This window comes from Jaculus jaculus, chromosome 2 (genome assembly GCF_020740685.1).
Source record: "Jaculus jaculus isolate mJacJac1 chromosome 2, mJacJac1.mat.Y.cur, whole genome shotgun sequence".
NCBI classification, from domain to species: Eukaryota; Metazoa; Chordata; class Mammalia; order Rodentia; family Dipodidae; genus Jaculus; species Jaculus jaculus.
Genome location: NC_059103.1, coordinates 12,865,000 through 12,889,299, shown reverse-complemented (window position 1 = coordinate 12,889,299; position 24,300 = coordinate 12,865,000). Strand labels below are relative to the sequence as shown.

Below are 24,300 nucleotides of genomic sequence, written 5' to 3'. Positions count from 1 at the left end.
AAGGCTGACCTGGAATTCACTATTATGTAGTCTCAAGGTGGCCTCAAACTCATGGCAATCCTCTTACCTCTGCCTCCCAAAAGTGCTGGGATTGAAGGTGTGCACCCCCACACCCAGCTTTTCTTTTTTAATTATTTATTTGCAAGTGGAGGAGCACAGAGAGATGGGCACACCAGGTTCTCTTGCCACTGCAAATGAACTCCAGATGCATACACCACTTTGTGCATCTGGATTTATGTGGTACTGGGGAACTGAATCCAGGACATCAGGCTTTGCAAGCAATTGCCTTAACCACTGAGCCATCTCTCCAGTCCTTCCTTCCTCCTTTTTCTTTCTTTTTTGGTTTTCAAGGTAGAGTCTCACTATAGTCCAGGCTGACCTGGAATTCACTATGTGGTCTCAGGGTGGCCTCAAACTCACGGTGATTCTCCTACCTCTGCATCCTGAGTGCTGGGATTAAAGGCATGTGCCACCAAACCTAGCTTTTTGTTTTGTTTTGTTTTTAGGCAGGCCTGTCTCAAGTTAGCCCGGCTGGCCTGGAACTCACTATAGAGCCAAGGCAGCCCTTGAACTTCCTCTCTTCCAAAGTGCTGAGATGGCAGGTATACTGTCCACTCTTGGTTCCTGCAGTGCTGGGGACAGAAACCCAGGGCTTCGTGCACACTTTGAGCATTCTACCAACTGGGCCACATCCCCCAGCTCCTAGCCTTGCCTTCAACTTTCAATCTTTCTTCCTTTTTTTCTTTCTTTCTTTTTCTTTTCTTTCTTTTTTTTTTTTTTTCCCAAGATAGGGTCTCACTCTAGCCCAGGCTGACCTGGAATTCACTATGTAGTCTCAGGGTGGCCTCGAACTCACGGTGCTCTGCCTCCCCGGTGCTGGGATCAAAGGCATGCCCCACCACACCTCATTCGGCTCAATTATCTTCTTGCCCCACACTTAGCAGCCAAGCTGGCCACTTGGTGTTCCCCCTAGCTGAGGGCGGATACCTGCACTCTTACAGAAACACTCCATCACCTGGGGAGATGGAAGGTGCCATTCTGACGGGCTGACAAGCCACCAGCAAAAGGAGACCTTGCACACAGACGAGTCGACCCAACCGGAGACCTTGGAGAGGACAAAGCAGCCGTGTGCACCTCTGGTGGGAAGTGCTGCGAGACAAGGGCGAGGGAAGGCGCTCCTGGGCCGGGAATCAGAGAGAACTTCTTGGAAGAGGCGGCCTGCAGAACGGCCCCCGGGCTTTGGGTGGGAAGAAGGAGGAAGAACATCTCCAGAGTCAGGGTGCGGAGGCTGGTTGAGGGAGAAGAGAGGAGACTCCATCCTCGTCATTCATCATCACATTTATTGACGGCCCCTAGGAGGCGGGGCTGGGGACAGAACGTACAAAGACAAGGACCTGCCCTCAAAAAGGTTCCATTCTAAGGAGACAGGGACAGAAAAATACAGAATGGTCTTTCCTGGGGATGGCCCACAATCACCTGTGCAGGGCGGATGCCCCTGGCCTACCTTGCCCCAGAGACAGTTGCAATGCCCTGGGGGTGTCCCTGACCCCGCAGCTGGGGCTTGACCACCTGGCTCCTAGGCGGTGGGCCCTAGAACTGGGAGAGGGTAAGCTCACCGAAATTGATGGTGTTCGCGTGAGCCCAGTGAAGTGTCAGGGTGCTACAGGGTCCCCAGGCAGGACCCCCCCACACACACTCAGGGAAGCGGCCAACATCCCAGGCCCCCATATATAAGTAAAGTCCTTTCATTTGGGGAGCTGGCCCAGCACGCTAGAGGCCCCAGCAGGGGAGAGAAAACAAAAACAAAAACAAAAAGGCAAGAGTTTCCTGGGCCACTGAGGCCCAGTATCCTGCCCACCCCACCCCCAGCCTAATGGGGGGCCTCTTCGGGGAGCCCCTCGTCCCCAGCTCAGCCTCCAGGGCCGGTGGCCTGCCTGAGGCCAGGGGGGGAGAGGGGCCTGCCCCTCCCCCCACCCAGGCCGTGGGGGAGGAGGAGGAGCCACGAATCAAGTTTGTCTGGGCCCCCTTCTGGGGGGCCGCACCCTGGTTCCTACCGATGGGGGGGTTCGGGCTGCGAGGGCCGTGGGCTCAGCAGAGGGGCTGGGCCGAGGGGGCACCCGGGGGAGCCCTTTAACGGGGGCACTGGGCGGGAGTCCAAAGGGGGCAGGCTCCGGGGTACTGATGGTGGTGGTCCCCGGGCGGCCCCAGTGGGCAGGACGGCTGCAGCAGGGAAGGGTTTGGGGGGCTCCGCAGCAGCAGCAGCAGCAGCAGCAGCAGCAGCAGTGGGGGCCGGCTGGCCAGAGCGCTCCCGACGCCTCAGTAGCTCCTGCAACTTCTCGGCCTGGGTCCGCCTCAAGTGGGCCAGTGCCCGGCCCCGCTGGAAGGCGGGCAGGAAGGCCTCCAGGCTCTGCTCGCCTAGCAGCAGCTGCTCCATCTGACCCTGTGCCACAGGCGGGACGAAAAGTTAAAAGTGGGGCACAGGGGCTGGTCTTCTCCCCACCCCGGGACACCTGGATCCCACCCTTTCACGTGGACCAAGCAGCAGAGGCCCTGGGCATTAGCCTGACCCTGCCCCAGACAGGAAACAAATCTCTCTCCAGAATTCCAAGGAAAAGGATATCTCCATTCCCTCCACACTCAGTATTAAACATGTGCTCCCTAACCCAGCCCAGAGAAGTGACCGTCACTCCTCTGCAGACCCAGCCCTCCAGGGCCACCCCCCACCCCCAGATATGCCCAAGACTATCAGGGGGAAAGCCACAGGTGGGGACATTTGAGCTCTGCTGTCCCAGGATGGTCAGGTAGGCGACAACCATCCTAGCTTTTTTTTTTCCTCCCCCCCTGGCGGCCAGGCAACCACGGAGGGCTTCTCAGAGGAGGAGCTTCCACGACCTCCGTGTAAAAAAGCGCCCAAGTAGGACGGGATGGGTCTCCCTGTTCCCATTCCCTCACCTCGGCCTCCTGCTCGGCCTCTTCCAGCTCGGCCTGCAGCCAGCCCAGCGCGCAGTGAGGGCTCCAACGATGCATGCTGTCCTCTGAGGATCACAGATGGACAGAATGGACTGACTCTTCCCATCGATTCTAGACTTTTCCTTCCCGTCTCTGGGATATTTGTTTCCTCAATTGTCTTTTTTGTTGTTGTTGTTGTTACTGGTTTTTTTTTTTTTGACAGGGTGTTATGTAGCCCAGGCTGGCCTCCAGCTTGCTATGTAGCTGAGGATGACCTTGAAGTCCTGATCCTCCTGCCTCCACTTTCTGAGTGCTGGGATTGCCCTTCTGCACAAAACCCAGCTGATGGGGTGCTGGGAATTGAACCCAGTGCCTCATACACACTAGGTGAGCACTCTACCAACTGGGCCATATCCCTAGCTGAGAACTTTTGGTTTTATAAGACAGGGTCTCGTGTAGCCCAGGCTAGCCTGGAACTCATTCACTATGTAGCTGAGGATGACCTTGAACTCCGGCTTCTGTCTCCCAAATGTTGGGATTCCAGGTATGTACCGCCTCACCTGCTCAAGTTTCTTATCTGTGTCATATTAATCCCAGGGGCACTGCTCAGTGATGCTGGCCGGACGATCAACCCCCTTTCCAAACGAGGGTACCATCACACAAGCTGCTAGGCCAGATGTGCAGCCCCCACTAATGCTCTGCCCCAAGTCCTAGTGAAAAAGAGAAAGCAGGGAGCCAGGCGTGGTGGCGCAAGCCTTTAATCCCAGCACTCAGGAGGCAGAGGTAGGGGGATCGCCGTGAGTTCGAGACCAGCCTGAGAATACAGAGTGAATTCCAGGTCAGCCTAGACCAGCAGGGGCTTTGATCTTTCCAGCACCCCATGATATTGGCTCATTTTATTTCACTGCTCAGGGGCCCCCATAAGGCCTCACCAACCCACCTCTTTGTCTGTCTGTCTGTCTGCTTTGAGACAGTCTCATATCCCAGGCCGATCTGCAACTCTCCTGGTCTGTGTGGTGCTGGGTATCAAACCCAGGGCCTCATACGTACCACAAAAGCACTCTAGAAACTGAGCTATATCTCCAGCCCTGTTTGTTTCTGAAACAGGTTCTCATGCCGATATGTAGCCCAAGCTGGCCTGGAACTCACAGTGTAGCCCAGGATTGGCCTTGAACTTATAGTGATCCTCGGGCCTCTACCTCCCAAGTTCTGGCGTGACAGGCACGCACCACCAGCTTTCTAACTGTCCCCAACACTCTTCGACGCCACTCTGTAGCAGGCCAAAGCAATGTCTCACAAATTTGCCCAGAAGAACCTCTAGTCAAGTCTCACCCTTCAGAACCTAGCCCATGCCAGCACCAACCCACCCCAGTCCCCGGGCCTCCTCACCCAGTCGCTGCAGCTTGTCAGCGCAGTTCTCGGCCACCTCTCGAAGCTCTTGGTACTTGATAGCCAGGGCAGTCCGGCCCATCTCCAGGCGGGGCCGCAAGGCCAGGTTCTCCTTGGCCAGAGCATAGTTGGAGGCCAGGCACGCCTCTCGTTCCAGCTGCAGACCCTGGAACTTTGGGGGGGGGGAGGAAGCAGAGCTAAGAATCCCAGCACAGAGTTTGCCCCCGGGGGTCACCTATAATTCACCCTGAGTGACACATCATCGTAGGCTAAACCCAAGGTGTCTTCGAAGCCCCAATCTGCAGAGGCAGGGGTGACAGGTCCAACAGGTGGAGGAACCCTGTCTGGCAGGGGACCTGGCTGCCTTGGGTCCCCTCTCTCTGGGCCTCACTCTTGTCTCCTACAAAACGCCTACCTTACGGGGTTGTTGAGAGATTTAAGTGAGCCAAACTATGAAGGCCTCTACAAATGTTAGTTAATTTTTAATTTTTCAATTAATATGTCTGCTCAGGTCCCCGAGGAGGCCCCTCCCTCCTCTGTCCCCTTTTCTGTGCATGGACAGCTTGCCTCGGTTCCCAGGCCTTTGTTTTCCTCCTCCTCAGGTGTTTGTGTGCAAAACACTCCCAACCCCTGCTCATACTCTCCCCAGAGATGTCTGCCCTGTCCCTTGGCAGACACTCCTATCGGGTCACCCTCTCTTGTCTTGCATCCCCTCGAGTGGAACCCCTTACCCCCGCGATTACACACCCCCTTCGCTTCTGTGGCCCCTAGTACCTGCTTACTGTTCTCCTTGCAGAAGGCAGCCCCGGGGGCCCTAGAGTACGCTTTCAGCCTGTTTGTAGGAAGGCCAGACCTCTCTCCTCCAGCCCCCCACTCCCCAAGAACGAAATCCCCTCCCCATGTCCCCTCATCCATGCACATGCCCCTCCTGGTCTGGCTCCTTCCAATACACACACTTTCCCTTTCTGCCCCCCAACAGACGACCAGCCCAGGCCTATCTTCCAGTGAAATATACAACTTTCTCCTATGGTGGCCTAGAGATATCCACAGCTTGGATTTCCACACCCCTCCCCAACAACAGACACAAAGCTTCCCCCTTCTCCTTCCCTGGAATGCCGTACCCCTCTTTCTCAGCGATCCTCCTCCCCCCTACTCCCCAGGTGTCAAGCAGGCCCTCAGTGCTCCCCCGTGCAAGGCGCCTCCCCCTTTTCTGGCCCAACAGAACGTGGGTGTGCGAGCCAGGGCCCCCCACAACACAGCCAGCCTCCCAGAACACACCTCCCCGGAGCATCCTCCGTAAGGCACGCCTCGCACGGCCATCCCGGGGTGCACGGGCGCACCCCTTCCTCGCCCCGCGACCATCCGCCCCAGGCCGACTCGCGGGGCGCACCCCCCTCGCCCCCCCCCCGGGGGGCGACTACGTGGGGCCCACTCGGACGTGCCAGGCTCCCACGGCCCCCGAGGCCCCGTCTCGCAGAGGCCTCCGGATGGGTCTCCAGGTCCCGCAGGCCGCGGCCCGTCCCTCCCCACGGCCCCCCGGCCCGCGCCCCCCGAGATACCTTCCTGCTGAGCCGCACGATCCGGTCCAGCTTCGGTTCATCTTGCAGCAGGTCCCGGAGCTGTCCGGTACTGAGGATCCCAAAGCGCCCCGGGCTGCCGGGCTCCGGCCCCGCCCGTGCCGCCCGGGCCCGGTACATGCCGCCCGCCCGCGCCCCCAGCTCGGCTGCTGGCTCGGCCCGATCGGCCCCGCTCCGCCCCGGCTCCGCTCCGGCTCCGGCTCCGGCTCCGGGATCCGGCTCCCGCTCCGGCCGCGAGCGCCTGTGCCCTCACTCAGCCACCAGGGGGCGTCCCGGACGCTCTTAAAGGGGACGCGGCCGCGGGGCTGGGAGTGGGGGGGGGGCAGGGAGGAGACAGACCGCACCCCCGAGTCACCCCGACACAGACGAGCCGCCCCCACGGGCTCGCGCCAGACACCGATCTCCTCCGCCGCCCTCCCGAAACCTAAGGCTTTCCACTCTGCTCACTCCATCCTGCCAACATCCACCGCGCCCCTTCCCACCTAGGCACGGACGCTCCCAGCCCAGGCGCCTACACTTTGTAGGGGTATTTTGCACGTTCCCATTTGGATTTGTATGATTTTTCTCTGAGTTTAGCTAGGACGCCAAATCTCCTGTCGGGTTGCAAACTTGGGACAAATCATTCATCCCCTCCATGGCCCATTTGTCTCTTCTGCAAAATGGGGAGCTAATACACTCTGACCTTTTGAAGTAGTGAACACAGAGTGCCTTTGCTGGGGGTGTGGATAAATGAAACTTGCCTAGAACCTGGTGAGGAAATGGGAGGGTGGTAGAGCGCCTGCCTAGCATCCTCCAGGGAAGGGCTGGGGGCGTGGCTCAGTGGTAGAGCTCCTGCCTAGAATCTCCCAGTGAGGGGCTGGGGGCTTGGCTCAGTGGTAGAGCCCCTGCCTAGAATCGCCAGTGAGGGGCTGGGGGCGTGGCTCAGTGGTAGAACTCCTGCCTAGAATCTCCCAGTGAGGGGCTGGGGCGTGGCTCAGTGGTAGAGCTCCTGCCTAGAATCTCCCAGTGAGGGGCTGGGGGCGTGGCTCAGTGGTAGAGCTCCTGCCTAGAATCCCCCAGTGAGGGGCTGGAGCGTGGCTCAGTGGTAGAGCTCCTGCCTAGAATCCCCCAGTGAGGGGCTGGGGGCGTGGCTCAGTGGTAGAGCTCCTGCCTAGAATCCCCCAGTGAGGGGCTGGGGGCGTGGCTCAGTGGTAGAGCTCCTGCCTAGAATCCCCCAGTGAGGGGCTGGGGGCGTGGCTCAGTGGTAGAGCACCTGCCTAGAATCCCCCAGTGAAGGCTAAGGGTGTGGCACAGTGGTAGGGAGCTTGTCTGGTATGCATAAGACCCTGGATCCCATCCCCAGCATTAGAAATAGAAATTAATAGAAAAGAATAATTTAAAAAATAAATACTGAAAGCCATGTGTGGTGGCGCCCGCCTTTAATTCCAGCACTCATGAGGCAGAGGTAGGAAGATCGCCATGTATTCGAGACCACCCTGAGACTACATAGTGCATTCCAGGTCAGCTGAGCTAGAGTGAGACCCTACCTCGAAAAAGCAAATAAATAAATATTGAGCTGGAGAGATGGCTCAGCGGTTAAGGCAGTTTCCTGAAAAGCCTAAGGATCCAAGTTTGATTCCCCAATACCCAGGTAAAGCCAGATGTACAAGATGGTATGTATGTCTGGAGTTCATTTCCATGTCTGAAAGCCCTGGCGCGCCCATCCATCCTCCCCCCTCCCCCTTACAATAAATAAAACATGATTTTTAAGCTGAGCATATGGTGCACGCCTTTAATCCCAGCACTCCAGAGGCAGAGGTAGGAGGATCGTCATGAGTTTGAGGCCACCCTGAGAGACTGCATAGTGAATTTCAGGTCAGCCTGAGCTAGAGTGAGACCCTAACTTGAAAAACCAACCAAACAAAAAAATATATTTGCAGAAAGAAGATAATGGCAGATGTCATCACAAAACACCAATGTCATGCCAGATATAATGTGCCCTATGCTTGCAACTAGATGTACCTAGTGTCATTGTCCCCATCTCAAGAAACAAAAATTGAGTTGTTCATAGGGTATCAAATGACAAGTGAACTTGTACCACTTCACCACAGCACTATGAAAGCATGCAGAGGAGGGACCAGGCTAATCTGAAATACTTATTAGAGGAGGCCACAACTAAGCTGGGCTTCAAGGGATGAATAAGAGTTGTTTATTATTATTATTACTATTATTGATTTACTTGAAAGAGGCAGAGAGAGAGAATGAATATGGGTGTGTCAGGGCCTCCAGCCCCCACAAACTCCAGCTCCATGTGGCACTTTGTGCATCTGGCTTTATGTGGGAACCGGGTAATCACACTCCCATCATTAGGCTCTGCCATCAAGCGTCTTAACCACTCGCTGATCCATCTCTCCAGCCCTGAATAGGAGGGTTTTTTTTTTTGTTGTTGTTGTTTTTTTGTTTTTCAAGGTAGGGTTTCACTCTGGCTCAGGCTGTCCTGGAATTAACTCTGTAGTCTCAGGGTGGCCTCAAGCTCTCAGCGATCCTCCTACCTCTGCCTCCCAAGTGCTGGGATTAAAGGCGTGCGCCACCACGCCCGGCTCCTGAATAGGAGTTTTGAAGATTGAGGAGCAAATAGTGGAACCAAAAAGAAGATAACAGTGGTTAGTCTCTATTGTTAACTTGACAGGGTTTAGAGTTACCATGGAAACAAATCTCTGGGCACATCTGTGAGGGATTTTCTAGATTAAATTCATTGAGATGGTAAGACCTGCCTTAACTGTGGGTGGCACCATTCAATGGGCTGGGGTTTTGTGCCACAAGGAGAGAGTGGGCTGAGCCACAGCATTCATCTCTCTCTGCTTCCTCACTGTGCACTGAATGTGATCAGCTGCCTCAAGCTCCTGCCACCATGTCTTCCCCACCATGATGAACAGTTGGAAAACAAAGAACCTTCCTCCCTTAAGTGGCTTCTTGTCAGATATTCTGTCACACTGACAAGAAACTAATACACAAAATTTAGGGACTAGAAAAAGCCAGTAAGGACTAATCCACCTGAGTCTTCCTTCCTTAGCCTACCAAGGGCTTGGATAACAGATTGCACCACCACGTGTCGCTCTTCCATTTCTTCAATTAATGGAGGCCAGGGATGGTGGTGCACGCCTTTAGATCCCAGCACTCAGGAGGCAGAGGTAGGAGAATTGGCTGTGAGTTCAAGACCAGCCAGAGACTACAAGTGTAAGATCCAGATCAGCCTGGACTAGAGGGAGATCCTACCTTGAAAACTAAACTAAAAGGCCAGGCGTGGTGGCGCACATCTTTAATTCCAACACTTGGGAGGCCGAGATAGGAAGATCACTCTGGGCTAACAGCTTTCTTCCTCTATACAGGCACAAATGAGATCATAGGGAAATTCCTGTCACTTCTTGCCCTGATTCTCTTCATTTTTCCCAGTGCCTTCCTTAAGTCTAGCTTACACTTCCTGGGTCCCTGGTCCCTCTCTGCTGTCCATTCTATAAAGAAGCCTGGTTTTGGCCTCCACCTCTTGGGGTGCTCTCTGACCTGCCCTTCTGTCTCCTTCAAAAGGGCAGCCCCTCCTTATTCCGGGGCCAAACCCGGAAGATGCAGCCTTCATCCATCAGGAGCTCACCTCACCCTGTAGCCACTGAGGTGCCTTGTCCCCTGTTCTGTCTCTGATGCCTTCTCTCTGTGTTTTTTAACTTTTGTTTATTTGTTTGTTTTTGTTTTTCCAGGTAGGGTCTCACTCTAGCTCAGGCTGACCTAGAATTCACTATGTAATCTCAGGGTGGCCTCGAACTCATTGCGATCCTCCTACCTCTGCCTCCTGAGTGCTGGGATTAAACGTGTGTGCCACCATGCCTGGCTGCTTTTCAACTTTTATTTCTGCCTTGAGACTGACACCTCCCTTTCATGGCTCCCCTAAGGTGTGCCATTCCTTTGAGGAGCTGGGGATGTACCCAGATCTCATTAATGTTAGGCAAATGCTCTACCACTGAGCCACGCCCCCAGCCCCTCACTGGGGGATTCTAGGCAGGAGCTCTGCTGTTGGGTTACATTCCAGCCCCTTTTGTTGTTGTTTTTTAAATTTATTTATTTATTTATTTATTTGAGAGCGACAGACACAGAGGGAAAGACAGATAGAGGGAGAGAGAGAGAATGGGCACGCCAGGGCTTCCAGCCTCTGCAAACGCACTCCAGACGCGTGCGCCCCCTTGTGCATCTGGCTAACGTGGGACCTGGGGAACCGAGCCTCGAACCGGGGTCCTTAGGCTTCACAGGCAAGCGCTTAACTGCTAAGCCACCTCTCCAGCCCTGTTGTTGTTTTTTAGAAGGTCTCCTCATGTTGCTTAGGTTGGCCATGAATTCACCATCCTCCTGCCTCCACCTCCAGAGTGTAGAGTTACACATGTGGTCACCATGCCCCACTTCAAGATGTTGAAAGTAGTCTCTATGGTTATCTCTTCCCATGTCCAGTTCCCCAGCCCAGCCCTATTACTGGACTAATTCTTACTTCATGCCCCTCTCCACCCAAGGACATTTCTCTATCCAAGCTCATCACCCACTTTCTTTTTTTTGGGGGGGGGGGATGTTCAAGGTAGGGTCTCACTCTAGCCCAAGCTGACCTGGAATTCACTATGTAGTGTCAGGGTGACATCAGTCTCATGGTGATCCTCCTACCTCTGCCTCCTGAGTGCTGGGATTAAAGCCGTGCGCCATCATGCCCAGGTTCTATAGGAATTCTGTATTTCATTCCAAAATAAACAGCTCCACCTCCTAGCCTCTGGAGCCTGTGGATTGCTGACCTCAAGTGGCAAGAGGGACTTCGCAGGTGCCTCTGAGTTAAGGATCTGGATGTGGGGTGATTTCTCTCCATATTCCAAATGGGAAGCAAAAGGTTCACGAGCGTGGATGTCACAATGACAATGGAAGAAGAGGGTCAGAGTCACAGAGAAATGTTAAGCGCGACTGCTTTTGGCTTTTTTTTTCAAGGTAGGGTCTCACTCTAGTTCAGGCTGACCTGGAATTCACTATGTAGTCTCAGGGTGGCTTCTAACTCACAGTGATCCTCCTACCCCTGCCTCACGAGTGCTGGGATTAAAGACGTGCACCACCACGCCCGGCTGGTTCTTGGCTTTTAAAAATTTTAAGAGAGGGCTGGAGAGATGGCTTAGCGGTTAAGCGCTTGCCTGTGAAGCCTAAGGACCCCGGTTCGAGGCTCGGTTCCCCAGGTCCCACGTTAGCCCCATGCACAAGGGGGCGCATGCGTCTGGAGTTCGTTTGCAGAGGCTGGAAGCCCTGGCGTGCCCATTCTCTCTCTCTCTCTCTCTCTCTCTCTCTCTCTATCTGCCTCTTTGTCTCTCTGTCACTTTCAAATAAATGAAAATAAACAAACAAACAAAAAATTTTAAGAGAGAGAGAGAGAGTGAGTGAGGGGGGTGGGGGGTAATGAATATGGGTGTTTCAGGGTTTCTAACTGCAAAGGAACTCCACAACGCATGCACCAACCATTCTCATTTAGCTTGAGTGGGTTCTGGGGAATCAAACTTGGGTCCTTAGGCTTTGCAGGCAAGTGTCTTAACCGCTAAGCCATCTCTCCAGCCCCTGTCATTGGCTTTGATACTGAAAGCTACAACCATAAGCCAAAGAACAGAGGCAGCACAGGAGTGATAATCAAGAACTGAGTCAAGGCATTATGGTGCACGCCTCTAATCCCAGCACCTGGGAAGCAGAGGTAGGAGGATCGCCGCTGTGAGTTCGAGGCCACCCTGAGATTACATAGTGAATTCCAGGTCAGCCTGGGCTGGAGTGAAAACCTACCTCAAAAAAAAAAAAAAAAAACAAGGGCTGGAGAGATGGCTTAGCAGTTAAGGTGCTTGCCTGCAAAGCCAAAGGACCCAGATTCAATTCCCCAAGACCCACTCAAGCCAGATGTACACTTTGGCATAAGCGTCTGGAGTTCGTTTGCAGGGGCTGAATACCCTGACGCACCCATTCTTTCTCTCTTTCTCTTTCCTTCTCTCTGCTTCTCGCTGTTAAAAAAAAAAAAAAAATACAGGCGTTGTGGCACACGCCTTTAATTCCAGCACTCAGGAGGCAGAGGTAGGAAGATCGCCGTGAGTTCGAGGCCATCCTGAGATTACATAGTGAATTCCAGGTCAGCCTGAGCCAGAGTGAGACCCTACCTCGAAAGAAAGAACTCAGCAGCTGTTCAGTCCATGGGGCTGGAGGACTCAGCAGTCTCCATCTGGCACTGCAGGCCTGGAGGATTCCTGGAGGGCCGCTGGTCTTCAGTCCGGGTTGAAAGGCTGAGGAAGTTAAAGCCGGGTTCCCGGGTCCACGAAGGATGGCAGCGACAGTAGACGCGCGCACCAGCAAGGAGCGAGGGCACCAGGCAAGAGGCCACCATTTCTGGAAACCTCTTTGCGCGTTCGCTGCCACTGGAAGGGCTGTGCGCTCTAGCGGGCGTCTTCCCCACCCCTTAGTTAATCTTCCTGGGCACGTCCTCACAGACCTGCTCAAGAAGGGGGTCTCTCACTTGACTCCAGAAGTCAGCCACCCACTGTCACAATCAGGAAATGAGGGCTTCCCCTAGAGACCCTGAAACCTCGATTTCAGCTCTGCAAAACCCATTTTGAATTCCCAATCTCCAGAGTTGTAAGATGTGAGCGCTCACGCCTCTGAAAATGAACTCCGGGCGCGTGTGCCGCTTTGAGTATCTGGCTTTAAGTGGCAACTGGGGAATGGAACCCACGCTTTCAGCCTTTGCAAGCAAGAGCCTTTACTGCTGAACCATGTCTCCAATCCTAGAGTCGGTAAGATAATACATTTGGATTTGTTCATCGATTGATTGGTTCATAACTCACTATGTAGCCCAAGCTGGTTCCCAGCTGTCAGTCCTTCTGTCTTGGGACCTGGGGAAGCGAGCCTCGAACCCGGGTCCTTAGGCTTCACAGGCAAGCGTTTAACCGCTAAGCCATCTCTCCAGCCCATTTTGTAGTACTTTGTAACGGCAAACACCAGGACACCAACACAAACTCCCAGGCTTTCCTGCTGTGTTGGGCTAAGTGACACGAACTGAAATCTTCACAGCTCAAGCACTTGTAATAACAAACTTCGGAAGGGGAAAAACAACCAGATATGACGGCTAATGTCTGTCATCCCAGCTGCACAGGAGGCTGAGGTGAGAGGATTTTTGTGGAGTTGCAGGGCCAGCCTGGACTACAGAGTGAGTTCTATGTCAGCCCGGGCAAGAGTGAGACTCTGCCTCAAAAACAACAGTTGGGCGGGGTGTGGTGGCGCACGCCTTTAATCCCAGCACTTGGGAGGCAGGGGTAGGAGGATCGCCGAGAGTTCAAGGCCACCCTGAGACTACGTAGTGAATTCCAGGTCAGCCTGGACCAGAGTGAGACCCTACCTCAAAAAACCAAAAAAAAAAAAAAGTTGGGTTACAGAGGTGGCTCGCTTGCCTGAGAAGCCTAAAGATCCAGGTTCGATTCCCCGGTACCCATGTAAACAGATGCACAAAGTGGCACGTGCATCTGGAGTTTCCTTCTAGTGGCTAGAGGCACTGGCATGCTCATTCTCTCTCTCTGCCTCTTTCTTCTCAAATAAATAATAAAATAGCATATTTTAAAAACACAAATTAGAGCAGGGCATGGTGGCGCACACCTTTAATCCCAGCACTCAGGAGGCAGAGGTAGGAGGATCACCATGAGTCCGAGGCCACCGTGAGACTCCATAGTGAATTCTAGGTCAGCCTGGGCTGCAGTGAGACCCTACTTCAAAAAACCAAACAAACAAACAAACAAACAAAAAACACTACAAATTACCAAACAGGGGTGATGGCTGAGCTGTTAAAGGCGCTTGCTTGCAAGCCTGCTGACCTGAGTTCGGCTGTCCTCCGTGCCCATGTAAAGCCACATGCAAAGTGACACAGCCATCTGTAATCCCAATGCATCCAGGACAATGAGAGATGGAGCCAGGAGAACCCCAAAGGTCACAAGCAGAAGTCTCAAGAGAATCCATGACTCAAAATGTGGAAGTGTGGCTGGAGAGATAGATGGCTTATGATTTTTGTTTTTAGTTTTATTTATTTCAGAGAGTGAGAGAAGGGAAGAGGCAGACACACACAGAAAGGGGAGAGAGAGAGAAAGGCAGAGAATGGGCACACCAGGGCCTCCAGCCACTGCAAAGGAACTCCACACGCCTGCGCCACCTTGTGCATCTGGCTTACATGGGTCCTGGGGAGTTGAACATAGGTCCTTTGGCTTTGCAGGCAAACGCCTTAAACTCTAAGCCATCTTTCCAGCCTGCAAAGCCAAAGAACCCAGGTTCAATTCTCTAATGTAAGCCAAATGCACAGTTGGTGCAAAAGACCCAGGTTTGGGGCTAGAGGGATAGCTTAGCAGTTAAGGTGTTTGCCTGCAAATCCAAAGGACCCAGGTTCGATTCCCCAGGACCCATGTTAGCCAGATACATAAGGGGGCGCACATGTCTGGAGTTTGTTTGCAGTGGCTGGAGGCCCTGGCACGCCCATTCTCTCTGCCTCTCTCTCTCCCTTTTTCTCTGTCAAGTAAATAAATAAATAAAAATAAAATATTTTTTAAAAGACCCAGGTGGCAACAGATCCTGGTTTGTCTATTCTCTCTATATATCTGCTTCTCTCTTTCTCTCTCTCATAAATAAATAAAACATTAGGGCTGGAGAGATGGCTTAGTGGTTAAGGCTAAGGACCCATGTTTGGTTCCCTAGGACCTATGTGAGCCGTTTGCACACAGTGGTGCATGTGTCTTGAGTTCCTTTGCAGTGGCTAGAGGCCCAGGTGCACCTATTCTCTTTCTCACTTTCATAAATAAATATATTTTAAAAAATAAAAAAAAAAAAGAGGCTGGGCGTGGTGGCGCACGCCTTTAATCCCAGCACTCGGGAGGCAGAGGTAGGAGGATTGCCATGAGTTCAAGGTCACCCTGAGATGACAGAGTTAATTCCAGGTTAGCCTGGACCAGAGTGAGACCCTACCTTGAAAAACCAAAAAATAAAATTAAAAAATTAAAAAAAAAGAAATGAGGGGCTGGAGAGATGGCTTAGCGGTTAAGCGCTTGCCTGTGAAGCCTAAGGACCCTGGTTCGAGGCTCGGTTCCCCAGGTCCCATGTTAGCCAGATGCACAAGGGGGCGCACGCGTCTGCAGTTCGTTTGCAGAGGCTGGAAGCCCTGGCGCGCCCGTTCTCTCTCTCTCTCTCCTTCTATCTGTCTTTCTCTCTGTGTCTGTCGCTCTCAAATAAATAAATAAAAAATGAACAAAAAAAAATTTTAAAAAAAAAAAAGAAATGAAAATAGGTGGCCAGGCATGGTGGCACATGTCTTTAATCCCAGCACTTGGGAAATGTGCAAATAAGCTTGATTAAAAAATTGTTTTTAATTTATTTGAGAGAGAACAAGAAAGAGGCAAAGAGAGAGAATGAGAATGGGCTCACCAGGGCCTCTAGCCACTGCACACCAATTCCTGATGCATGCACCACTTTGTGCATCTGGCTATACATGGGTACTGGGGAATCAAACCTGGATCTTTAGGCTTTATGGGCAAGCACCTTAACCACTGAGCAATCTCTCCAAACCTCATTTGTTTTATTTTAACTCTTTTTAAATTTTATTCTTATTTATTTGACAGAGAAAGAGGGATGGAGAGAATGAGAGAGAGAAAGAGAATGGGCGCACGAGGGCCTCCAGCCACTGCAAATGAACTCCAGGTGCATGTGCCCCCTTGTGCATCTGGCTAATGTGGCTCCTGGAGACTTGAACCAGGGTCCTTTGGCTTTGCAAGTAAACACCTTAACTGCTAAGCCATCTCTCCGGCCGTTTTATTTTATTTATTTATTATTATTATTATTATTATTATTATTATTATTATTATTTTTGTTTTTCGAGGTAGGGTTTTACTCTAGCTCAGGCTGACCTGGAATTCACTAGGTAGTCTCAGGCCTTGAACTCAATGATCCTCCTACCTCTGCCTACTGAGTGCTGGGACTAAAAGCATGCACCACCTTGCCCAACCATTTGTTTTATTATTTTTTTAATATTATTTATTTATTTTCAAGCAGAGAGAGAGAGATGGAGTGAAGAGACAGAGAGAGGACTGTGCATGCCAGGGCCTCCAGCCCCTACAAACGAACTCCAGGTGCATGTGCCACTGCATGTGGCTTTATGAGGGTATTGGGGAATGGAACCTAGGTCATTAGGCTTTGCAGACAAGAGCCTTAACTGTTAAACCATCTCTCTCCACCCCCCACACACTTATTTTTTTTTCATTTTATTTTATTTATTTGAGAGAGAGGCAGATAGAGAGAATGGGCACATCAGGACCTCTAGCCATTGTAGATGAACTCCAGATGCATGCAACATCTTGTGCATCTGGCTTATGTGGGTACTGGGAAATTGAACCCGAGTCCTTAGACTTTGCAGACAAACACCTTAGCTGTTAAGCCATCTCTCCAGCCCCCCCCACCGCCATTTTTTAGAATTTATTTATTATTTTTATTTTTTTGGTTTTTCAAGGTAGGGTTTCACTCTGGCCCAGGCTGACCTGGAATTCACTGTGTAGTCTCAGGAGGGCCTCGAACTCATGGCGATCCTCCTACGTCTGCCTCCCGAGTGCTGGGATTAAAGGCGTGTCCCACCATGCCCGGCTAGATGGGCTTTTAAAAATTAAATTATTTATTAGAGAGAATGGGTGTGCCAGGGCCTCCCACCACTGCAAAGGAACTCCAGACACATGAACCACTTTCTTCATTTGGCTTTACATAGTTACTGAGGAACCAAACCTGGGTCATCAGCCCCTTACCTTTAAAAAGGATCTTTAAGTCAGGCATGGCACACGTGGAGGCAGAGGTAGGAGGATCACCGTGAGTTCGAGGCCACCCTGAGACTAGATAGTGAATTCCAGGTCAGCCTGAGCTAGGGTGAAACCCTACCTCCAACCGCTCACCAAAAAAAAGGAAAGAAAAAAAAAAAAGAAAGAAAGAAAAGGGGGGAGGGAGGGTATTACCATGGGATATTTTTTTAAAACTTTTTTAAAAAAATTTTTATTTATTTATTTGAGAGCGACAGACACACAGAGAAAGACAGATAGAGGGAGAGAGAAAGAATGGGCGTGCCAGGGCTTCCAGCCTCTGCAAACGAACTCCAGACGCGTGCGCCCCCTTGTGCATCTGGCTAACGTGGGACCTGGGGAAGCAAGCCTCGAACCGGGGTCCTTAGGCTTCACAGGCAAGCGCTTAACCGCTAAGCCATCTCTCCAGCCCACCATGGGATATTTTTTATAATCATGGAAAATGTTAATAAAAAATTGTGAAAAAAAAATAAAAAAAAGAGTTGCATGAAAAAAAGAAAGGAAAAGAAAGTATACATCTTTAACCATTGACCAATAGATTCAATACCCCTCCCCACCAGATGGGTTTTAGTTCACACACACACACACACACACACGTGGTGAATGGATGGATGGATGAATGAGAAAAGAGAAGAGAAAGAAAAGTGTGCAGAAAGAGGCTGGGATGAGAAGGGGGTGTGGAAAGAGAGACGGGATATCTGCGAGATGGGAGCTCAGAAGAGGGGCGAGGAATCAACTGCCCCCCCCCCCCCGCCTCCCGCGGGCTGGAACCTGCGCCCCAGGGCTGGAGCTCCTGAGAAAGCGAGCTTGCAGCCGGAGATGGAGTTCGAAGTGCGCTCAGAACCCTACGCGCTTCCTCCTAACGCTGGGCCCGGTTCCCACACCTGGGGCTCCTCCTTTTTCTCACCCAGCCTACACTTTGGGGACCAAGCCCCCCGGGGAGAGGAAAGGGGGGAGTGATGATTAAAGGTGATCGGGGCACGAGCGGGGCGGCAGACGGTGATTGGCAGGCGCCTGAGCCCACGGCCCGGGCCACCGCTGCGCCACAGGCCACCAGCCGGCGGGTCGGCTGCCACCCACGTGCTAAGGAGAGAAGGAGGCACCGGATCAAGGGGCAAAGGACATCCCGGAGAGGGCGGACGGGCGGGGAACCGTCCACACCCCAGGCTAAAAGCCAGTCTGGGCCGAGCCGTGCACGGGGGAGCCCTCTGCCGCCGGAGCAGGGAAGGCGCGGGCAGCGGTGCCCCGAGCATCTCGCGGCCCCCCGCCCGGGGACACCCCGGCGCCCAGGAGCCACCGAACCACCCGACCCCATCGCCCAGATCGGCAGATCGCAAGGGAAGCCAGGTGAGCCCGGGACACCTCTCTGAGATCAGCGAGGTACCAGCGCTTCTCCTACCGGGCATCAGATCGTAGACAGACTCCGCATCTATCCTCCACCACTGGCACCAAGAGGAGGGGGCACGCCTATGTCTTAGCTGGAGTGAGGGGTGTCCACTCTGCATTTTCTCTTTACTCAGATGCCCCTGCCCACCGGGGCAAGTGGCAAGCTCTGACCCCAGAGAGGACTCTGCATCAAGAATCCAAACGTTCATCAAGTTTTGCCCTTTTAGGAACACTGAGTGAGGGACATATAGGCTCTTATCGCTTCCTGGGGTCCCTCCCCCCCCCAGGCTGGGCTGGGATTGACTTGTCAGCCCAGGGGGGCTAACTGGGCCTAGTGAAGCAGGAGGGAGGGACAGATGCCAGGGCGGGGCATATGGAACCCAAACCCCCACCCAGCTTCCGACGCGGAGAGGAGCTAGGGACACGGTGGAGGGCCCATTGGCCTTCAAAGGACTTGCAGCTCCATTCTGGCTCCTAGCCACTCTTCCCAGTCCTGTGCCTCCTGAGGCCACCCTGGTGGGAGAGGGGACCGTGTGGCTAGGATTTGGGCTGTATCTGGGAGATTTGGGTTCATGTTTGTATCCGGCTGTGTGACCTTGAGCCTTCTCTGGGCCTGGCTACCTCTCTGTGACAAGGGAAACTTCTCCAGAGCCACTGCTGTGGAAGTAGGGGGGATGGAAGCAAATTATAAACTAGGGTGCCTTGGGAGGAGTGGGGGGGCTACTCTAACCAAGGTTCCTCTGTGGTCACTCACCAGGGGAGACGCTACACGGCCAGACAAGGCCAGAGGTCTAGTCTAAGTTGCCACTTTCCTGAGGAACTCTGACATTCTCAGTAACTGACCTGCCCCAACTGTGGTCCAGGTCTCCACATCCAAAGGAAGGCTTTTGAGGGGGTCCAGAGCCAGGCATGGTGGTGCACACTGTCATCCCAGTGTTTGGGTGGGTGGAAGCAGGTGATCAGGTACGGCCAGGCCAGCTTTGGTTACATAGCAAGTTCCAGGCCAATAATCTGCACTATGAGACCCTGCCTGGAAACAAACCAGAACCTAGCCCTCCCCCCTCAAAAAGAAACCCACAGTGGTCTAAAGCTGGGGGTGGTGGTGCACGCCTTTAATCCCAGCACTCGGGAGGCAGAGGTAGGAGAAATCGCCATGAGTTCGAGGCCACCCTGAGACTCCCTAGTGAATTCCAGCTCAGCCTGAGCTAGAGTAAAACTCTACCTCGGAAAAAAAAAAAAAAAAAAAAAAAACAAAAAGCAAACATACAAACAAAAACCCAATAGTCTAGGAACCTGAGACCCGCCCAAGGAAGGTCCAATCTCAGTCCCAGGACAGGAGCAGCTTCAGGAAGAGGAAGCAGATACCAGGCCAAGGCTCAGTTCAAAATCTGGGTCAAGACTGGTCGTGGTGGGGCAGGCCTGTAATCCCAGTACTTGGGGGGTGAAGGCAGGAGGAGCCGTTCAAGGTCATCCTTGGCTTCGTGGCGAATTTGAGGCCAGCCTGGGATTCGTGAGATCTCGCCTCCTCCATCAGAGCCCACACTGCCACAAGAAGGGCTGCCTTGGGCCGGCCGAGGGAAGAATGAAAATTTGTTTCTTACTGAGTGCAAGCCGGGCACTGTGTGGGCTTTCCTGAGTGCTTCCTCCTTCCTGCTTACCCGAGGCAGGAAGAGTATTACCTCCACTTGGCAGCACAGAGAGCTCAAGGCACCGGCATAAGGTCACCCAGCCTGAGGAGCTGGGACACAAAGCTGTCGCCTGCTCCCAATGCTGTCGATGACGTCCTCCCTGGTGCTGGTGGCCAACACTGTCCTTGGCCTCCTGAGTGGGCTTCTAGGTGTCCGCATGGCCTCTTCCACCTTATCTTCTACTTCTCCTCCCATCTTTCTTTTCTTTTAAATAATTAAAAAATTTTTAAAAGTTAATTAATTTGACAGAGAAAGAGGGAGAGAGAGAATGGGTGTGCCAGGACCTCCAGCCACTGCAGATGTATTCCAGATACGTGCGCCCCCTTGCGCATCTGGCTAATGTGGGTCCTGGGGAATCGAACCTGGGTCCTTTGGCTTTGCAGGCAAACGCCTTAACCGCTAAGCCATCTCTACAGCTGGTCTGTCTATCTTTTCTACAGCTGGGACTGGGGCAAGGTGGCTTGTGCCTGTCTTTCCTCTTGGGGGCTGGCTGCATTGACCTTGGAGGAGGCCCGTCAGAGTAGGAAGGGCAGCCATTATAGAGAGAGCGGCATCTCCTGTGCCAGCCCAGCATCCATGGGCAGGCTGGGTGGCAGTGTGTGCTTTGCTTAGCTCTACCTCCTGGGTGGCTCTGGGGGTCAGCTCAACTTAAAAAAAAAAAAAAATTGGAGCTGGGTGTGGTGGCGCATGCCTTTAATCCCAGCACTCCAGAGGCAGAGGTAGGAGGATTGCTGAGAGTTCGAGGCCACCTGAGACTACATAGTGAATTCCAGGTTAGTCTGGGCTAGAGTGAAACCTTACCTCAAAAAACCAATAAATAAATAAATAAATAGGGCTGAAGAGATGACTTAACAGTTCAAGGCGTTTGCCTGTGAAGCCTAAGGACTCAGGTTCAATTCCCCAGTACCTGCATAAGCCGGATAACACAGGTGGCTCATGTATCTGGAATTCGTTTGCAGTGGTTAGAGGCCTTGGCATGCCCAGTCTCTCTCCCTCTCTCCCTCTCCCCCTCACCTCTCTGCTTGCAAATAAATAAATATCTTATTCATTTATTTGAAAAAGTTCATTTATTTGAAAAGTTGAAAAGTTTTTTTTTTGTTGTTTTTTTTTTTAATTTTTCAAGGTAGGGTCTCACTCTTCTCCAGGCTGACCTGGAACTCACTCTGCAGTCTCAGGGTGGCCTTGAACTCACAGTGATCCACCTACCTCTGCCTCCCGAATGCTGGGATTAAAGGGGGAGTGACATGCCTCCCCCTTTCCATCTCATACCTGGGGTCTGCTGGTCCAGTGTAGCAAAATCCCTATCCTGCAGTGGGGGAAACCCTAGCCCTCACACACCTTTCCCTGGAGTTAAGATAATGGAATTCCTCATGGACTCAGCAAGGGTTTACAAAGTATCTACTATGTGTCTATCCCTCCCTCCATACCCGCCTAAGCCAGATGCACAAGGGGCACATGCATCTGGAGTTCATTTGCAGTGGCTAGAGGTCCTGGTGTGCCCATTCTGTCTCTGTCTCTCTTCTATCTCTCTCTCTGGCTCTGATTGCAAATAAATAAATTTTTTTAAAGGCCTTCCGAAAGACATACTTTATCACTTTGGGCTGGGCTCAAGTTGGGGCCATGCTACTATATTTTTAAAATTACTATTACTTCTATTGTTATTATTATTAGTTTTTCCAAGGTAGGGTTTCACTCTAGCCCAGGCTGACCTGGACCTCACTCTGTAGTCCCAGGCTGGCCTTGAAGTCACGGGGATCCTCCTACCTCTGCCTCCTCAGTGCTGGGATTAAAAATGTACAACATTAAACCTGGTTGAAAATTATTATTATTTTGCTGAGTGTGGTGGCGCACGCCTTTAATCCCAGCACTCTGGAGGCAGAGGTAGCAGGATCCCCATGAATTTAAGGTCACCCAGAGACTACATAGTGAATTCCAGGTCAGCATGAGCTAGGCCCTACCTTGAAAAAAAAAATCTTTTAAAATTATTTTTTTATTTTATTTATTAACTTTATTGTTTTTCAAAGTAGGGTCTCACTCTAGCCCACGCTGGCCTCATTTCACTATGTAATCTCAGGCTGTCCTCACACTCAGCAATCCTCCCACCTCAGCCTCCTCAGTGCTGGAATGTGAAGTGTGCTACCATGTCCAGCAAAATTATTATTATTTATTTGTATTTATTTATTTGCAAGCAGGGAGGGAGGAAATGGATGCACCAGGGCCTCTTGCCGCAAATGAACTCCAGATGCATGCACCACTTTGTGCATCTATTTTTTTGTTTTTGTTTTTTTGTTTTTTGAGGTATTGTCTCACTCTGGTCCAGGCTGACCTGAAATTCACTATGTAGTCTCAGGGTGGCCTCGAACTCACGGCGATCCTCCTACCTCTGCCTCCCGAGTGCTGGGAATAAAGGCGTACGCCACCACGCCTGGCTTTTTTGAAAAAATCATCTTTAGTCATGTGTATGTGTTCACGTTTATGTCTCCGTGTCCCATCTCATCATTAGCATGTTGGGATCCCAAAAGCCCACTATGCAGCAGTCCAGCTTTTCCCTAGGGTCCCGGTTCTGAACTCAGGAATTCCCGCTTGAGCTGTGAGCACCTTATCCACAGAGCCACCTCCCCCGCCCCACGCTCCTGCTTTACTGTTTGTTTGTTCTGGTCCCTTAAAAAAATTTTATTCATTTTTATTTATTTATTTGAGAGCGACAGACAGAGATAGATAAAGGGAGAGAGAGAGAGAGGCACACCAGGGCCTCCAGCCACTGCAAACAAACTCCAGACGTGTTCGCCCCCTTGTGCATCTGGCTAACGTGGGTCCTGGGGAATCGAGCCTTGAACCGGCGTCCTTAGCATTCACAGGCAAGCGCTTAACCGCTAAGCCATCTCTCCAGCCCTGTTCTTGTTCTTTTATTTTTTTTTTTAACTATTTATTTGAGAAAGAGGCAGAGAGAGAGATAGAGTTCATCAGGACCTCCAGCCCCTGCCAATAATTCCAGATACATGTGCCACCTTGTGCATCTGGCTTATGTGGGTACCGGGGAATCGAACTTGGGTCCTTAGGCTTTACAGGCAAGCACCTTAACTGCTAAGCCATCTCTTCAGGCCCTGTTCTGGTCTTTTCTTCACATGTGGCATGCACATGCGTGTTTGTACTTGTGTTTGCACATGTGCAGGGTGCGTTCGTGTGTATGTGGACGCCGGAGGTTCACGTCGAGTGTCTTCCTCAGTTGCTGTCCACTTTAGTCACTAAGGCAGGATCTCTCAGTTGAACCCAGAACTTGCCAATTCAGCTAGTCTAGCTGGCCAGCTTGCCCCAGAGATCCTTTTCTGCCCCCCAAGTGCTGGATTCCAGGTGGGCGGCCACACTCACTTGGCATTTACGTGGGCACTGGGGATCCAGATTCGGGTCCTCACACTGGCATGGCAAGGGCTTTATCCTCTGGGCTACCTCCCCTCCCCAGTCTTTGGTTCCTTTTATTTTTATTTTTGGTGATGCTGGGAATTGAACCCAAGGCTTGCACATCCCATGCTAGGCAAGTCCTTGATCACTGAGCAGCAACTCAGGCGCCCTAGTTAACTTATTTATATATTTATTTTGTGTGTGGGCAGGGGTATTTTGGGGGGGATGAAGAGGAGGATTGAGACAGGTTCTCATATAGTCCAGGCTGGCCTTGAACTCCTAATCCTTCTTTTCCACCTCCTAAGGCATGGATCTCCAGAGTAGCAACTCTTCTCTTTCTCTCTCTCTATCTTTCTCTCTCTCTCTCTCTCTTTTTTTTTTTTTTAAGCATGGTCTCACTCTAGCCCAGATTGACCTGGAACTCACTTTGGAGCCCAGACTGGCCTCCAACTCACAGCAATCCTCCTCCCCTCTGCCTCCTGAGTCCTGGAATTATAGGTGTGAGCCACCACATCTGGCCAGAACCCCTCTTAATAATTTTATTTTATCTTATTTTTTGTTTTTTCAAGGTAGGGTCTTGCTCTAGCCCAGGTTGACCTGAAATTCACTATGTAGTCTCAGGGTGGCCTCGAATTTACAGCGATCCTCCTACCTCTGCCTTCCGAGTGCTGCCGGATTAATGGCGCGTAGCACCATGCACAGCCTATTTTATTTTCTTTTGAGATAAGGTCTTGTTAAGTTGCCCAGATTAGTCTGGGACTCGTGATCATCCCACCTCCGCACCCCCAAATGATAGGATTACAGTAGTGTACCACCAAACCTGGCTGGACACTGCATGACATGGACATAGACAACTTTTTTCATGGTTGGATGCATTGATTACGTTGGATAACCAAACCATCTCTCTAGCCCTTACTTTTTTTTGTTTTGTTTTGGTTTTCGAGGTAGGGTCTCACTCTAGCTCAGGCTGACTTGGAATTCACTATGTAGTCTCAGGGTGGCCTTGCGCTCTCAGCAATCCTCCTA

The 24,300-nt window shown here is 52.0% G+C and overlaps 2 protein-coding genes across 2 annotated transcripts in view; one reads left to right on the top strand and one right to left on the bottom strand.

Moving 5' to 3' along the window:
• Positions 1–1,317: 1,317 nt before the first annotated feature.
• Vps37d (VPS37D subunit of ESCRT-I) lies at positions 1,318–6,035 on the bottom strand. Its single transcript, XM_012950579.2, has 4 exons — positions 5,898–6,035; positions 4,339–4,510; positions 2,953–3,035; positions 1,318–2,440 (listed from the first exon to the last, which is right to left on the bottom strand). Exons 1-4 carry the CDS (start codon positions 6,033–6,035, stop codon positions 2,051–2,053), a joined length of 783 nt encoding a protein of 260 aa, XP_012806033.2. The 3' UTR covers positions 1,318–2,050.
• Positions 6,034–24,300, top strand: part of Mlxipl (MLX interacting protein like) — a 25,524-nt gene continuing 7,257 nt past the window's right edge. Inside the window, exons 1-2 of the mRNA XM_045142893.1 lie at positions 6,034–6,158; positions 17,968–18,148. Of these exons, the coding sequence (XP_044998828.1) occupies positions 6,034–6,158; positions 17,968–18,148 (306 nt within the window). The remainder of the gene's footprint in view (positions 6,159–17,967; positions 18,149–24,300) is intronic.